This window comes from Syngnathus typhle, linkage group LG16 (assembly GCF_033458585.1).
Source record: "Syngnathus typhle isolate RoL2023-S1 ecotype Sweden linkage group LG16, RoL_Styp_1.0, whole genome shotgun sequence".
Lineage (NCBI taxonomy): Eukaryota > Metazoa > Chordata > Actinopteri > Syngnathiformes > Syngnathidae > Syngnathus > Syngnathus typhle.
Genome location: NC_083753.1, coordinates 3,543,825 through 3,559,891, shown reverse-complemented (window position 1 = coordinate 3,559,891; position 16,067 = coordinate 3,543,825). Strand labels below are relative to the sequence as shown.

At 48.1% G+C, this 16,067-nt stretch overlaps 1 protein-coding gene across 1 annotated transcript; it reads left to right on the top strand.

Moving 5' to 3' along the window:
- Positions 1 to 513: 513 nt before the first annotated feature.
- Positions 514 to 15,773, top strand: prkd1 (protein kinase D1). The gene is made up of 21 exons (XM_061302124.1): positions 514 to 1,072; positions 6,714 to 6,852; positions 6,986 to 7,117; positions 7,486 to 7,658; positions 7,743 to 7,766; positions 8,070 to 8,277; positions 8,671 to 8,748; positions 8,817 to 9,024; positions 9,383 to 9,506; positions 9,859 to 9,936; positions 10,019 to 10,186; positions 10,608 to 10,719; positions 10,855 to 10,907; positions 11,423 to 11,495; positions 11,712 to 11,818; positions 11,908 to 12,069; positions 12,154 to 12,252; positions 12,334 to 12,494; positions 12,781 to 12,887; positions 13,976 to 14,061; positions 14,315 to 15,773. The coding sequence occupies exons 1-21, from the start codon at positions 521 to 523 to the stop codon at positions 14,516 to 14,518; spliced, it is 3,048 nt and encodes a 1,015-aa protein (XP_061158108.1). The 5' UTR covers positions 514 to 520; the 3' UTR covers positions 14,519 to 15,773.
- The last annotated feature ends 294 nt before the right edge of the window (positions 15,774 to 16,067 follow it).

The window sequence follows — 16,067 nt, the reverse complement described above, 5'->3', positions numbered from 1 at the left end:
CTTTTTAAGAGTCTGCCTGTGAGCGCTCACTCTCTTAGAGACTCTGAGGGAATATTGTATAAAATGAACCCTTTTTGGAAAAGTAAAGTACAATTGTTGTGTTATAAAGTCTTTTCTCAGCTGGAAAATTCTATTTGTTGCGACAAAAATACAACTTTATTACAGCTTCAGTATTGTTACAACTTGTTTCGTTGGAAAAAAGAAATTTTTTGCCCCTGAAATTAGTTTGTTTTGCCGCTTTCATTAATACCAAAAAGAAAATGACGTCATGCTGAATGGACTCTTATTGTTTAGATGAGACAATCACCAAGCTAGCCGGTCTGTTGCTAAGCCTGTGAATTGCCTCTTGTGATTGGCTGCCCCTCTCTGTCACATGAGCATGTTGGTCAAATGGGAGCGGCACGCGGGCAGCCCGCTGCGTCGCCACGGCAACCTTGATAACTTTGTGTTTTCAGCAAACTTGTGACTTGTGCGTGCTTTCTACGCATAAGCATGTCACATGATCATCATCATCGTCAGGATGAAGACGAGGATGATGATTCTACCTCTTCCCCCTCCTCCCTCCTCATCCCTTGCTCCCCTCCTTCTCTTCCATCTCCTTTCCCTTCACAGTAGCGCCAGAGTCCGGTGGAGTGTCTCTTGCTCAAGTCCCTCTTCCTGCTTTCCACCTTGCGTGTTCTTTTACCTTTTTGGAACTTCTGACGTCCAAACCTCACCTCTTCCTCCTCCTTCCTCTCCTCCTCCACCTCCTTCTCTTCCTCTCGCTCTTCCACTTCCCCCTCCGTGGCCGTCACCCATCTGGACTGGATCTTTTCACGCTTTTGCTGGCATGAGTGCACCTCCGGTCCTTCGCACTCCCAGCCCGCTCTCCTTCCCTGGAGGGCAGGCAGGGGGAGGAGAAAGAGGAGGAGGAGGTGGCGGCGGCGGCAGCGGCGGAGGAGGCAGCGGCGGAGTAGGCGTGCTCTCCTTTCACATCCAGATCGGTCTGAGCCGAGAGCCGGTCCTGCTGGACTCGGCAAATGCGAGTCTGTCTCAGGTGCGCGAGGTGGCCTGCTCCATCGTTGACCAGAAGGTAGGACTGGAAGCGTTTCGATAATCATCGCAATAAGCATCTTAACCATAGTCCTCAAAATCATCAGCAGCAACATACGCAACAGCATGCTAATAAATGCATGGCAGGATTGCAGCCTCCACCATTAGCAACTTTTCAAAGAGCTCAGTGACAGAACAGTTGCTAGCAAACATTTCAAGTATAAATGCTCAGTAAACCTTTTAGGACATTAGACAGTAGACATGCTAAGAAACAAATAAACCTTTCATGGTAGTGAGCACACATGCAAAGAAACATGTAGCGAAAAAGCAGCGTATGCTAATAAACTCTGATCAAGGATGGAACAAATGTGATTAAATATTCAAAGTATGCACACAAGCTAGCTTGAGCGCTAAGAAATAGCAAAGTCATCAACTATGCTGTTATTCAATTAAATAGCATAATGACGCACCAGTTGCCACTAACAGCTGGTAGCTAGCAGCTCGCAACCGCTCAACTTGTGACAGCCGGCGGGCTAATTTTTCCACAAGAGTTTAAAATGAATGTACCACTTTATAAGTTGTTATTTCGATTCTTACTAAACAAATGTAAAAAAAAGTCTGCATTTTGACTCGTGCTAGCACATACAATGTAATTTTATCTTTTAACTATCGAGAACATACACACTAATAATCATGTCAACCAATGATTGCACAGACGCTATTCAAGAAATTCAGTTAGCGTACATGCCAAAAACATTTGGCTCAACAGGACAAAAGGCAAGAAAAATCAGACTTTGCCTCCCGAACATTATTCCCTTAGCATACATGCTCGTCAAAGCTCATTAAATAAGCAAATATTAGCATGTCAAAGAAAAAATATTGGCCAGCAGACATGCTAATGAACAGCGAGTCAATGATGAATCACCAAAATACTTCATTTCAATTCCGGGTGTTCTCAAAGCAATGGTTACGAGCAAACTGACTCTTTCACCTTTCAAATGTCAACAAAGTTAATAGCTAGCTAATACAATTTGTGGCCATTTGTGTGTGTGTGTGTGTGTGTGTGTGTGTGTATGTGTGCGTGTGCGCGCGCGTGTGTGTGTGTGCGCGCGCGTGTGTGTGTGCGTGTGTGTGTATGTGTGTGGTATAAGGGAAAATGCAGGTCATGCAGAGATCATGTGAAACGCTCCAGGGTAACCGTCAGTAGTGTTTAAACCTCGCCCCCTCTGGGTCACATGATGTCAGTCAGTTTCACGTGAGTGCGATCGCTTCGGAGTGCAGGAAGCGCTCTCATTTACCGTAAATTCCGGACTATAAACCGCACCGGACTATAAGCCGCACCAGCTAAAATTGGGGGATATTTTAGTTTTTTTCTTTTATAAGCCGCAAAAATAGTATTTTTGTTGTTGTTTTTTTCTTTAAGATACCGCAGTGTATAAAAGTGATCAAGTCATCACAAAAATCACGAAAAAAAAATCCTTATACAAGCCGCACCTGACTATAAGCCGCAGGGTTCAAAATTTTGGAAAAAAGTCGTGGCTTATAGTCCGGAATTTATGGTAAATATTTGCCTCTTTGCTCATCTAAATGTGCCAGGGGCCATCTTGGTAGGGGGGGTGACTGGCGTTGACTTCCTGTATGGCTCATCCAACACACGTGGTCCAAAAGTCATACTTTTGTTCTCGCTGCAGACAGACATCATTTTCATGGTGTGTGTGTGTGTGTGCGTATGTGTGTGTGTGTGTGTGTGTGTGTGTGTGTGTGTGTGTGTGTGCGTGCGTATGTGTGTGTATGTGTGATCATGTTTGCATGTTGACTCTTCTTGTTGGAGATCAGAAGCATCCTACCTCTGTTAATTTTGTAGCCTCCAGTGAAGAAGCCTCTCGCAAACACGCTTATAACAACTCAACTCTTTGTTTATAAAGCGTTTGAAAACAGCCATTGCTGCACCCAAAGTGCTGTACATGCGGTAAAATTGGTCAGATAGTAACAAAGAGAGTTGAAAAAATAATTAAACACACTCACACACACACACGCACACACACCGGCCGGTGTCTACAGCAACGTATATACACAAAAACAAATTGCGCACACACAAACATTTACATACATACATCTGTGTGTGTGTGTGTGTTTGCACATCCATATAGACTAGGGGTGTAACGATACATCGATACACATCGATTAATCAATTTATTGGCATTGATGCTAAACGTAAACATCGATTTATATCGCAGTGTTTGACCTCGGACATTAGACGCAACTTTATTTTGAAATCCAGTTCATTGTTGCTTGCTTCCTCTTTCCGGGAGCAGTGCGCGCCGGGGCGTTGTTGTGTTGTGAGCAGAGCAGGCACGTGAAAGGGGAGTCGACAACTAGTACGCGGCTCCTGGGCTGGTGCTATGGCTAGTGTCCAAAAAGACGAGGACATTTGCTCCCCTTTAGGCTTCAAGTCATTCGTTTGGAAGCACTTTGGATTCCAAAGAAAAGATGGCTCAACGGACAAGACACGTGCAGTTTGTAAATCCTGCCATGCGGTGATCAAATATTCAGGGAGCACAAATCTCGCCGCACATTTAAAGAAAAAACACGGCATGAAAGTTCAGTGTTAAAATAAGCACTTTGTATACTACAATACTCTTGTAATTTCCTAAATAAAGAGTTTGCAGTCCCTTGTTGAATTTGCGTAAGAATTGTTATAAATCAGGTTATTGTTCTATATTTTTTATTAAAAAAAAAAAAATCGATCGTAGAGCACTATATCGCGATATATCGTGAATGAATCGCAGCAGGCTTTAAGATATCGGCAAATATCGTATCGTAGTTCTTTGTATCGATATTATATCGTATCGTGACAAAACCCGCGATTTACACCCCTAATATAGACACAAACACACGTTTGGCAACAAGCACGCGCACACGCATACATATGTACATTCACTCCCAAACACAGACCCACGTGCGTATAAAGTGACGTGTCCATTAAGTTGCTCTAATTATCACACTTCAGGTGACTCTTTTGCACCTGAACCGTTAGCGACAATGCTAACAGAGTTCGGGAGCGCGTACGTTTGCTAGAGCAGCAGGTGACCTCAACACCTGCATGATAGCATGCCACACTTAACACATTCCCACAAATGAACTGATTAGCGTGCACATGTGTTTGTGCGTGAGACTGCTCCGAAATGAGGTTCTATAAAAATTCAAAATGCCCCCAACCGTGTGAGAAATATCTAGCGATGACATAACAAAGCACAATAGAGTTTATCGCCTAACTGAAGTGCACTAGCCTAATGCTAACATACAATGGGGAACATCGTAGACGGGCTAACAGAAATTAGCACATGTTTGACTTTCTTACAACCAAAATGGAGTAGGACCTCATTTTTTGTGTTCCAGAATGTCCTGTCAAAAATCGGGCCTTCAACATAAAAGCTCAGAGGGATAACAAACGTTTCTCTGGCCCGACGGTGTCACACTCGAAAGTTATGCGATTGTTGATTGGCAGCTGAGACACGCTGTGGTTTTATTTTGACAGGATGTGTTACATATAGGGGTGTAATGATACATCGATACACATCGATTAATCGATATAATGCTCTACGATTTATTGGCATCGATGCTAAAGGTAAACATCGATTTATATCGCCGTGTTTGACCTCGGACATTAGACGCGACTTTATTTTGAAATCCAGTTCATTGTTGCTTGCTTCCTCTTTCCGGGAGCAGGGAGCAGTGCGCGGCGTTGCTGCACGTGAAAGGGGAGTCGACAACTAGCACGCGGCTCCTGGGCTGGTGCTATGGCTAGTTTCCAAAAAGACGAGGAAATTTGCTCCCCTTTAGGCTTCAAGTCATTCGTTTGGAAGCACTTTGGATTCCAAAGAAAAGATGGCTCAACGGACAAGACACGTGCAGTTTGTAAATCCTGCCATGCGGTGATCAAATATTCAGGGAGCACAAATCTCGCCGCACATTTAAAGAAAAAACACGACATCAAAGTTCAGTGTTAAAGTAAGCAATTTGTATACTACAATACTCTTGTAATTTCCTAAATAAAGAGTTTGCAGTACCTTGTTGATTTTGCGTATGAATTGTTGTAAATCAGGATATTGTTCTATATTTTTTATTAAAAAAAAAAAAAATCGATCGTAGAGCACTATATCGCGATATATCGTGAATGAATCGCAGCAGGCTTTAAGATATCGGCAAATATCGTATCGTAGTTCTTTATATCGATATTATATCGTATCGTGGCAAAACCCACGATTTACACCCCTAGTTACATAGTGCTTATGTGTTAAATGCATTACAGCAGGGGTGCGCAATACGATCGCCAAGCCACTGTTGGTCGATCGCGTGATATAAATTGTATTTTTTTTTTCGCACTTGACGCGTGTACAAACAACGGCGCTAACAACACAAACACGCTAGCTCGCGAGTTCCCTCCAATTGTCAGAACCCTGTTTTTTCTCTTAAACTTAAGAAAGGGTATGAAAATGAGTGGGGCAGCTGGCCATAGTAAGAAGTATCACTTTCATAGGGAATGGGAGTAGGACTTTTTTTTCACGATGACACATATATATATATACTGTGTATATATATTCGTATAAAAAATTTTTTTTTTTTAGTGGGTAGATCTTTGTGACTTGGTCATTTCAAAAGTAGCTCGCGAGCTCAAAAAGTTTGCCCACCCCTGCATTACAGGATCCAGAAACCAATGGACTTGCATATTTTGTTTTTTTATATCTCGGTACAAAAATTGGAATAAAACCTTTGAAGAGTGAATCATACAAAAAAACAGAGAGAAAGGGAAACTATTAGGCTGCGTAAAGGGTGGCGACACAAAACTGATTCCACACACACGCACCCACATTCTTGCGCGCGCACCCGAACGTGCACATTGTGGCCGACAGTTCGAGAAAAGTCGTTTGTGTCAGTTGCATTTTTTTTCCTGCTGTTGCCAGGCAACTGAAGATGATGATAGTGATGATTGCGCCTGTGAAGTGTCCTCCTGCCATTATGGCTTTTAGATGCATGCACGCACGCAGTGTTGCGTGCGTGTTTGTGCGTGAGTGTGTCTGTGTATATGTGCAGAGTGTTTGTCTCCTCCACACTTCATTTTGAGGCCACACGTTACTCATCATGCTAATTTGTGTGTGTACACGTGTGTGTGCGTGCGTGCGTGCGCAAGCCACACTGAAGACAGGACAACAACTTTCAGGGCCGCTGGCCATCACGCACGCGCGTGTGGTCGAAGAGGAAGCAGCCTTGAGCGGCGGCTGCTGCCATGCCAACTGAGTGGGGTTACCGTGGCGACAAGCTTCGGCAGCAAAAGAGATAAAGGAAGTGAAGAGGTCTGACGCAGGACAGTGCGTCACCCTCGTGTGGTCCCCGATGACCCCATCGCACGGTGACGCGGCCACGCTGTCACTCCCAAAGGCCCTTCAGGTTGCCCAAATTACTTTATTGGAGGTGCCACCTCCTGGTATCTCGCATAGCAGACAGCTCCCCGGTTCTTCCTTCAAACGCGTGTTTTTCTGCACTTTTGCAAGAAGGCAAAAGTGACCTCATCAGAACTTAAGCCGATCGCCCCTTTGCGGCCGCCTCATCCAGCTTGCGTCTGACGTGCGTCCTCATAAGCTAATGTTGCTAAGCTAACGTTCCCGTGCGACTTCATTCAGATTCCCGAGTGCGGCTTTTACGGCATGTATGACAAGATCCTGCTCTTCCGCCACGACTCGGCGTCGGACAACGTTCTGCAGCTGCTCCGCTCGGCTTCGCAGATTCAGGATGGAGATCTGGTGGAGGCTGTCCTCTCGGGTGACCTAACGTGCAGCCTTTTGGGCGACGATTATTTATTTTTTGACATTTTTGTGGCCGAGCCCTGCCGCGAATACGTCAAAAACTTTTCCATGTTTGATTTATTATGTGTTTTGTGTTTGCATGTGTTCAGCTTCGGCCACGGTGGAGGACTTCCAGATCCGACCGCATTGCCTGTTCGTGCACTCATACCGGGCGCCCGCCTTTTGCGACCACTGCGGCGAGATGCTGTGGGGGCTGGTGCGCCAGGGCCTCAAATGCGAGGGTAAAAGAAAACAAACAAACAAACAAACAAGTAAATAAGATGGCGGTCTTCTCTCTCGAGACTTAGCGTTGGCGTCAAAAGCGGGCTTGAAGAGTATCTGACATTGGAGCATCTTCAACACACGAGCCGGTTTTACGCTTCTTCTTTTAAGTTTGCGGTGCCAAACCAAACAGGTTGGCGCCCTCAAGTGGTCGTCAGTGGACGTACACCCAAAATAAACGGGACACAAAAGAAAAACGTTAAACTGTCCCCCCAAAATCAGCAAAACAAAAAAATGCACTTTGTTGGAATCAAATCTCTCCCTTGGTTTTGATGGCCGCTGAGGCCATTGAGGCTGAAATTGTTTTTTATTTTTTAATTATTTGGAGGCTGCGGTTTGAACTACCACAAGCGCTGCGCCTTTAAGATCCCCAACAACTGCAGCGGCATGAGGAGACGGCGCCCGTCCAACGTGTCCCTGACGGGGGTGTCGGCCAACACGGGGGGGCGCCCCCTCTCCACTGAGCCCTCGCCGCCACTCTACGCCGACGAGGCCCTGCTGGTCAGCGTCGTTGCGCGCCTTGCCTGCAGGCCTCGCGCTTGTGCGCCGCCTAGCTCACTTCCTCTTTCCTCTTTTGCCTTGCAGTCTCCCGTCAGTCCCAACATGGAGGTGAGGCCCACAACGTTGCCCTTCAAACGAGACTCACGGCTTCAAAGCAGGGTCTTTGGGTTTCAGATTGGGCTTTTGAGTCTGGCTTGGGGCTTCAAAGAAGCGGACGTTACAAATCGGGGTTACATTTGCAAATCAGGCTTTTGAACCAGAGTTCCGGCTTCAAATCAGGGACTTACAGAACAGATGGGCTCGAGACTTTCGAGCCTGACCCAAATGAGACAGAAGCTTTGCGAGGAGCCGGCCTCGGCTTCTGCACGGAGGACACTGACAGGGATGCCGCGGCGGCCTTGCGCTTGGCAGAAATGGTCGGCGGAGGCGTGGTGGGGTCGCGAGCGGCGCGCCAGCTGCCAGTCGTACGTGGGCCGACCTGTCCAGCTGGACAAGCTGTTGCTGTCCAAGGTGAAGGTTCCTCACAGCTTCCTCATCCACTCGTACACGCGGCCCACCGTCTGCCAGCACTGCAAGAAACTCCTCAAGGGCCTCTTCAGGCAGGGCCTGCAGTGCAAAGGTAACACCGCCGTGTGTTGTCTTAACTGTTCACTTGACTTTTGCACTCCTCACGCACGTTTTGGGCAACCGCTTTGCTACTCAACCTCATCGAACAACTTTGAGTCACTCCACCGGGTTGAACTAGCGGTAAGGCGTCCCATCCCGCACGAGAAGCTCCCTGAATCTGACGAGGGGCGCCAAAATTCCCACGACCACTTCTGCCCACTACAAGGCGACACTTCTTCTTGCACGACTGGCGTTCTTCAGAAATTCGACTTACTATCAACATGTGCTTCACTAGATACATGTCAACTATTTGCTTCACAAGGAACTTAGTTGGGGGTGGGGGCAGTTTCCTGTCTTCACTGCTCGTATTCACTAGTCACCTCTTGCTTTTCTTCTTCTTCTTCAGATTGTCGGTTCAACTGTCACAAGCGTTGTGCTCCAAAAGTTCCGAACAACTGCTTGGGAGAAGTTTCGAGAAATGGAGGTGATCATGCACACATGCGCGCACATGCACACACGCGCGCACATACATTTTGATGCCTGATCCCGCAGAGTTGTTAAGTCCTGGGCCGGAATCTGACGTCGGCACGGTGGACGGTTGCCTTGACGATCAGGAGAGGGGCGGCAGCCTGACGGAAGACGCAGACGACATGGCCGCTACGACAGATGACATGACCATTGCCATGACGACGGAGGTGGGGACCGGAGACCTGGGAGACTCCCAAGACCTGGATGGAGATGAGTCCAATCGAGCCATCAGGTGCACGTCTGCAAGGAGTTGGGTTCCCAATTGGGGTCTCAAGCCAGGGTGCTTGTTTCAAATTATAGTTTGGAGTTCTGCAATGGAATTTGGAGTTCCAGCAAGGGTTAGCGCTATCAAACGCAAGGCGTGAAAGGCTTTCAAATTCGAGTGTCAAGTTCAGCACTGCAATTAGATGTGAAGCAGAGGGCGAGGACTTCAAAATGTGCTTTGAAGCAATGATTAGTGGCATTCCTGTTTTAGTCTTGCACCAAGCTGATGTATATTTCGACATATCAGAGACCTGAGGTCCGCCAAGCTTCGTTCCAACACAGAGCTTGTCAGCGGACAACCAATCTTGTGTTTGTCCCCCCCGCAGCCCATCAACCAGTAGCAACATCCCCCTCATGAGAGTCGTCCAGTCTGTCAAACACACCAAGAGGAAGAACAGCAATGTCATGAAAGAAGGCTGGATGGTCCACTACACGAGCAAGGACACTCTGGTAATCCTGACACCTAACATTGCAATTGGTATTGCATGTAGCATAGCATCCAACATAGCATGTAGCTTAGCTCCTAGCACTGCGTGTCAATGATGCCCCTCCTCTAGAGAAGTTGATAGCAAGATGGCGTCAGATGGTGCCAAAGCACTACTTTGGTTGAAATGGAGCACCTCAACTCGCAACATAGTTCCTTGGCACGAAGATGACGCCAAAGCACTACTTTTGTGGAAACTGAATCGCCTCAACTCATTTCAGTGCCTTGCCAACGTCTTTCTGGATAGTGCCAAAGCACTACATTTATTCAAAGAAAGCTCTTCAATTTCTCTAATAGAAGCTATATGTTGCGTTTCAGAGGAAGAGACATTACTGGCGCCTGGACAGTAAATGCATCACGCTGTACCAGAATGACACAGGAAGCAAATATTATAAGGTAATTTACAATGTCAACCAAATGACCACAACATGGGGTTTGGGAGATTTAAAATGCTTTCAAGTGCTTGTGCGTCATTCAGGAGATTCCGCTGTCGGAGATCTTGTCGCTGGAGGCTGCTCGGAACTTTTCACGTCTCCCGGACGGCGCCAACACGCACTGCTTCGAAATCACCACCACGGCCGCGCTGGTTTACTTTGTGGGCGAGGACTCGTGCGGCGGCCGCGGCGCCGCGGGCGCCAACGTGCTGGTGACGCTCCAAGCACCACAACAACCAAAACCGTGCTTGTGTGCTCGCAACATTAGGGACACCACGCACCTCACGACTAAAGTATCTCTGGCCGAATTTTGAGAAGGATCAGTTTGTCTCGGTTCCAATTTGGTTGTAAGCCGACAAAACCCATAAGCCTCTCGCTAGACGCGTCAAAACAGCCAACACGAGCCTCTTCCAACAGTCACAGTAGACTCGACTGGTGATTTCATATCGCTTGGTCAAACCCGGTATGGGTGCTCAAAACTTCAAAAAACAAAGACTTCCCGCGTGGGTTAAGGCCCTGAACCTGTATGTGAAACTGCCAACATTGCTCGACCAATTGGATGTCCCTATTAAAGTGTTCCGTGCATGCGCACGTCTGTGAGTGACGGCGACAATGTCAATTCCTCCCATGCAGGTGAGCGGCATGGGTCAGGACGTGGCCCGCGTGTGGGAGATGGCCATCCGACACGCACTCATGCCTGCCGTCTCCTCGGGCGTCTCCTATGGTTGCCACGGCGACGGGCACAGTGAGTCTGTCACTAATGCGAACACTCTTTGCTTGACTGGCGGGCGTGGGCTCCTTCAATGGCAAATTCCAACTTTTTCTTCTTGTGTCCGGTGGCAAAATTTGATGGCTTTTTTCTCTTTGTGTTTTGTCACAGAGGAGATCTCCATCAGCATTTCTGTTTCCAATCGTCACATCCAGGAGAATGTGGTGAGGATGCACGCGCGCAGCTGTAGCTCGTTGAGCAATGTTATCCCCAAGTGTTTGTGCAAAGTGCTCCCTTGGCCTTGGTGTGTGTGTGTGTGTGTGTGTGCGTGTGTGTGTGTGTGTGTGTGTGTGTGTGCGTGTGTGTGTGCGTGTGTGTGTGTGTGTGTGTGTGTGTGTGTGTGCGTGTGCGCGTGTGCGTGTGTGTGCGTGTGCGCACGATGCTAACAAAGTGCGCGCTCAGCCGCCTGCTCCCGCTCCGCATGCCACCTCGGCTGGAGATGATTGCCATTATCAGTGAGGCTGAGCGTGCGTCGCCATGGCGACGTGTGGCAATTAGACAGTCACCAATATTGTCTTCTTTGTGCGCTCAGTCCTGAGCGAGGTGTGATATTAGCCTGTCAGCTAGCGCACACGTGCACCAGCTGATGTGACAACATTTCATGCACACAACGTGACCGTAAACGCGGGCTAAGCACTCGTTGAATGTCTCCATTCAAACGTCTTTCTGGCTCTTTCAGGACATCAACTCCATCTATCAGATCTTTCCAGACGAAGTTCTTGGCTCGGGACAGTTTGGAATCGTCTACGGAGGTAAAATGGGATGCGAGTGGCGATCTCAGACAAGACCATTTGGTGAATGCCACAGCCTCGGGACAAGATGGCTTCTCTGGGTTTTGTCAACTCACAAATAGTGTCAGAACTCAGTTGGCGGACAGGCCAGCCTGCACAAGTCTGGCCTGAACTGCGTCGAGGTGGAGAGTCGGCGGCTACCGACGGAAAGTTGCAATTCAATCTTTGCATTCCCAGGAAAACACAGGAAGTCGGGCCGCGATGTGGCTATCAAGATCATCGACAAGCTTCGCTTCCCAACCAAACAGGAGAGTCAGCTCAGAAACGAGGTGGCTATATTGCAGGTACGCGGGACGGTTTGGGCAAGTACGGCGCTGTTACGGAAGCAAAGGACTGTCTGAGGAAACGTCTGCCTGTCCCCTTTTTGCGGCAGAACCTGCACCACCCCGGCGTGGTCAACCTGGACTGCATGTTTGAGACTCCTGAGCGCGTTTTTGTCTTGATGGAGAAGCTCCACGGGGACATGCTGGAGATGATCCTCTCCAGCGAGAAAGGGCTCCTGCCCGAGCGCATCACCAAGTTCCTCGTCACGCAGGTGCAGGCTGCCACTGCCGCCATACGTCTTCCTTTTCCAGCCGTTGAATTTGGCCCCTTTTGGATTCTGATATGTGGTCTTCAGATCCTGGTGGCTCTGCGTCACCTCCACTTCAAGAACATCGTCCACTGTGACCTGAAACCCGAAAACGTCCTGCTGGCGTCTGCCGATCCGCTCCCGCAGGTGAAGAACAAATTCGGCCCGCAGGGGAAAGATGCTGGTGACTCATCCTCTGCTTTTTTTTGCTTTTATTTGCCGGCACAGGTGAAACTGTGCGACTTTGGATTTGCGCGCATCATCGGCGAGAAATCGTTCCGCCGCTCGGTAGTGGGCACGCCGGCGTACCTGGCGCCAGAGGTACTGCGCAACAAAGGCTACAACCGCTCGTTGGACATGTGGTCGGTTGGCGTCATTGTTTACGTTAGGTACGTCCACCGCAACGCTAGCTCGCTTAGTCGCCTGCTTTCTTTCATCGCTTTCGTTACTTTGTCCGTTTGCTCATTTTCTGACTTGGTTTCTTTCTTTCTTTGAAACTTCTTGCTATGGAATAATGGTCATTTAGGGGCATTGTATGTTCGATTGCTAGTGTCGTTGGGTCGTTCTTGCACTAATTGCCAGCGGCACAGTCGGATTAATGCTCTTTTGGATTTGTTTCGAGGCCGGTCTTTGGTGCTGCTGTTCATATTGCGTGTCGTCTTTGACTGTCTTCAGTCTCAGCGGAACGTTCCCGTTCAACGAAGACGAAGACATCAACGATCAAATCCAGAACGCCGACTTCATGTACCCGCCGCACCCCTGGAAAAACGTCTCCCCCGAAGGTATGTGCACTTTGTCCCCCTTTCTAATTATTTTCCAGAATGCAGCATTTGGATTCCTGCCATGTTTCGTGCGTTGCGCTATTTTGACCTCCCGTGTTGGTATGTAGCTTTTGACATGGCGACTCGCGCTAGTGCTTTTGTTTGTTGCTGAGATGCTAAGCTAATCACGCACAACGTTTGAGTCAGCAAAGGAATGAAATGTGAATGGAAGCGTCGACTGCGAGACGCTTGAGACTTTCCTGTAAGCCCGCCTCCCTCCCGCTGGCTTTAATGAGCAACTTTCACATCTAGCGCGGTTGGCGTTAGTGCGCTAGCCCATTTCACGCGGCCTGTCGATGGCCATTACGCTCACGCCTTCATCTCTGTCTTGGTCCCGCTGAGACGACTTTCTTTGCTTTTGTTTAGGCGGCCATGAAGACCTCCGCTTGGGTTCAACTTGTCTTTCGGGTGCCTTTGATCGGACCTGCGTTAGTCAGTCAGTCAGTTAGCAAACTAGACAATGGTGGTGTTTTTGTTTATTCCATAGCAAGAAGTTTCAAAGAGATATTGATGCGGCAGATGTCAGCAGTAATGTGGCGCTGAGAATGAAAAAAAAAAAAGAAGTGTGCTTGTCCCTCACAGCACAGAAAAATGCGTGCAGTTGCAGGGGGCACTCTATTGAAGCAGGGGTGCATTCATGTGCATAATGCCAAGCGATGGAGCCTCGCCCACCCCGCCCCACCGCTTCCCCTCCTTCCTGTGACTGGACCCCGCCGCCTCCCCAACTCGGGGCCCTGCGCTGCTGGAGCCGCTCAGACCGATGACCCCTGAAGAAATGTTAACATCATGTTAGCTTAGCTCATTAGCCTCTGCTGACCCTCACTCGGGTGGGGTGAAGGAGCGTGCATGGGGAGGGGGCCCCCGCATCCTCTGCATTCATAGCTCCAAGATGGCGTCCTTCACGAAGCTGAAGGGGGCTTTCTTGAAGAATATATTTTACAATATCAATTAAAATGCTGGGTGGGACTAAAGAGTGCAGATTTATGATAGGGCTACAGCGCCCCTTTGTCCCACCAGTCTCTACTCCCCCCACCATTCTCCTTTTTCAGCCATCGACCTGATCAACAATCTACTGCAGGTGAAGATGAGGAAACGTTACAGCGTTGACAAAACACTCAGTCACGCATGGCTGCAGGTCAGACCACTGAGCGAGCGAGTGACGAAACCTGAAGAAATATTTGAATGGGTGAGCTACATAGCATGAGCTATGTAGTGTGAATAAATGAGTGAAAGCGTGAGTGTGATGACATGTGCCAATGCACAAAGGGTGAGTGAATGCTTGAGCGCGCCAGAGTGACAATGCGTGCAGGATGAGTGAGTTAGTGAATGTGAGCGGATGGAGGAATGAGCAAGTGAAAGAAGCCAAGGCTGCTTGCGCTGCTTTGCAGGACTACCAAATGTGGCTGGACCTGCGCAGCCTGGAGAGGCGCGTGGACGAGCGCTACGTGACGCACGAGAGCGACGACCTGCGCTGGCATCAGCATGCCAGGCTCACCGGAGTCCACGCGCACGCCTTTCAGCAGGGGGCGCCACTCTACCTGGCCCGCGGGGACGAGCTGGAGACGCTGAGCGAGCGTGTCAGCGAACTCTGAAAGCAACAGGAAGAAAACACAGAAAATGGAAGGGAACAAACAGGAAGTTGGCGCAAAAACAACAGGAAACGGATGGGGAAAAACAGGAAGTTGATGCAAAAACAAGAAGTAGATGGAAACAAACAGAAAATAGAAATACTATAAACAAAAGATTGATGGGGACAGACAGGAAGTTGGGACAAAACGGACAGCAAGTGTCGTGCCAAGCAGCCGCCTTTTCTTTCTTGTACCACTTGATTTCGACACAAGCAAGCGACTGGTAGCAGCTTGTCTCGATGTGTTTGTAAGATAAACTTTGTTGACTCTCTGCCATCAAACACCCATGTGCTAGCACTGTTGGCATCCTATGCTAACGGTGCCTTTCTCGTTTCTCTTCGTCTTTTGTTAGCATCCACCTTATGGCATGCAGTCACGTTTCATTCCAACTAAAGCAAAAGCGTATCGCTGCTTGTCACAGTAATCCGCTAGGCGTTAGCACTAAAATGACAAACCGGATGAAACGACAACAAAACTTTGTTGAAAAGATGTCCTAACAGATTACAGCAGTGCTTCTCAATTATTTTCTGTTACGCCCCCCCCTAGCAAGAAGAAAACTATTCGCGCCCCCCCTCCCCACCGTGACTATCCTAACTTGTCTTGTAAGTCGTAAAATGTTGCACTGTCGCAAACGTGACAGAAGTAACAATGAGAGCGCCACTGCCCCCTGCTGTAGTAAACGCGCAATTACACTTTATTCTAGTACTGCCAAAAAAAAAGCCTGTTCCCCAGGGTCACACGCGCCCCCCCAGGAATAGCACCGCGCCCCCCAAGGGGGGCGCGCCCCACTATTTGAGAAGCACTGGATTACAGTAATCCCTCGTTTATCGCGGATAATTGGTCCGAAAAACACCGGCGATAAGTGAAATCCGAAAGTACTGAGCAGGCTAACGAGTTAGCGGAAATATGCTAATTCGCGAGCGTGCTAACACGTGAAAACGGACTAATAAAGGAATGTAAACAAACATTTGGAGCAATACTACATTGTCCTAAAGGTTAGACACAGGTTTCCTCAATTTAGAAGTTTTATTTTGACTTTGAAATTGTTTTTTTAATTTGGAAAAAAAATCCGCGATGTAGCGAGGCCGCGATAAACGAAACGCGAAGTAACGAGGGATCACTGTAGCAATTTGCCAATGGTCTGACTACCACAACGTCATTCATTGTTTATCAGGAGTGTGTGAATGATTTGAGTGAATAAATACATTTTTAAAATTTGTGCTTGCGTGTAATCAGATAAATTATTAGTTATTCTGTCATTAGTTATTCTGTCATTTGTTTTAGGATTGGCAACCACTCCATTTTTTATAAGTGCCTGGGTGCACTTGCGACCTGTCCATTGTTGTTGCTCCCCCCACCCCTACACTAAAGCATTAATTGCCGAAAAAAAACAACCTAGCAGGATCACCGTGGAAACGTCCAAATCAAAACAAGGTTGTGACAAGACCAAAAGTCCAAGTAAGACACCTCTCCAAGAAACGAAATTCTAACTCGAAACCAAGTCAAAAACGAT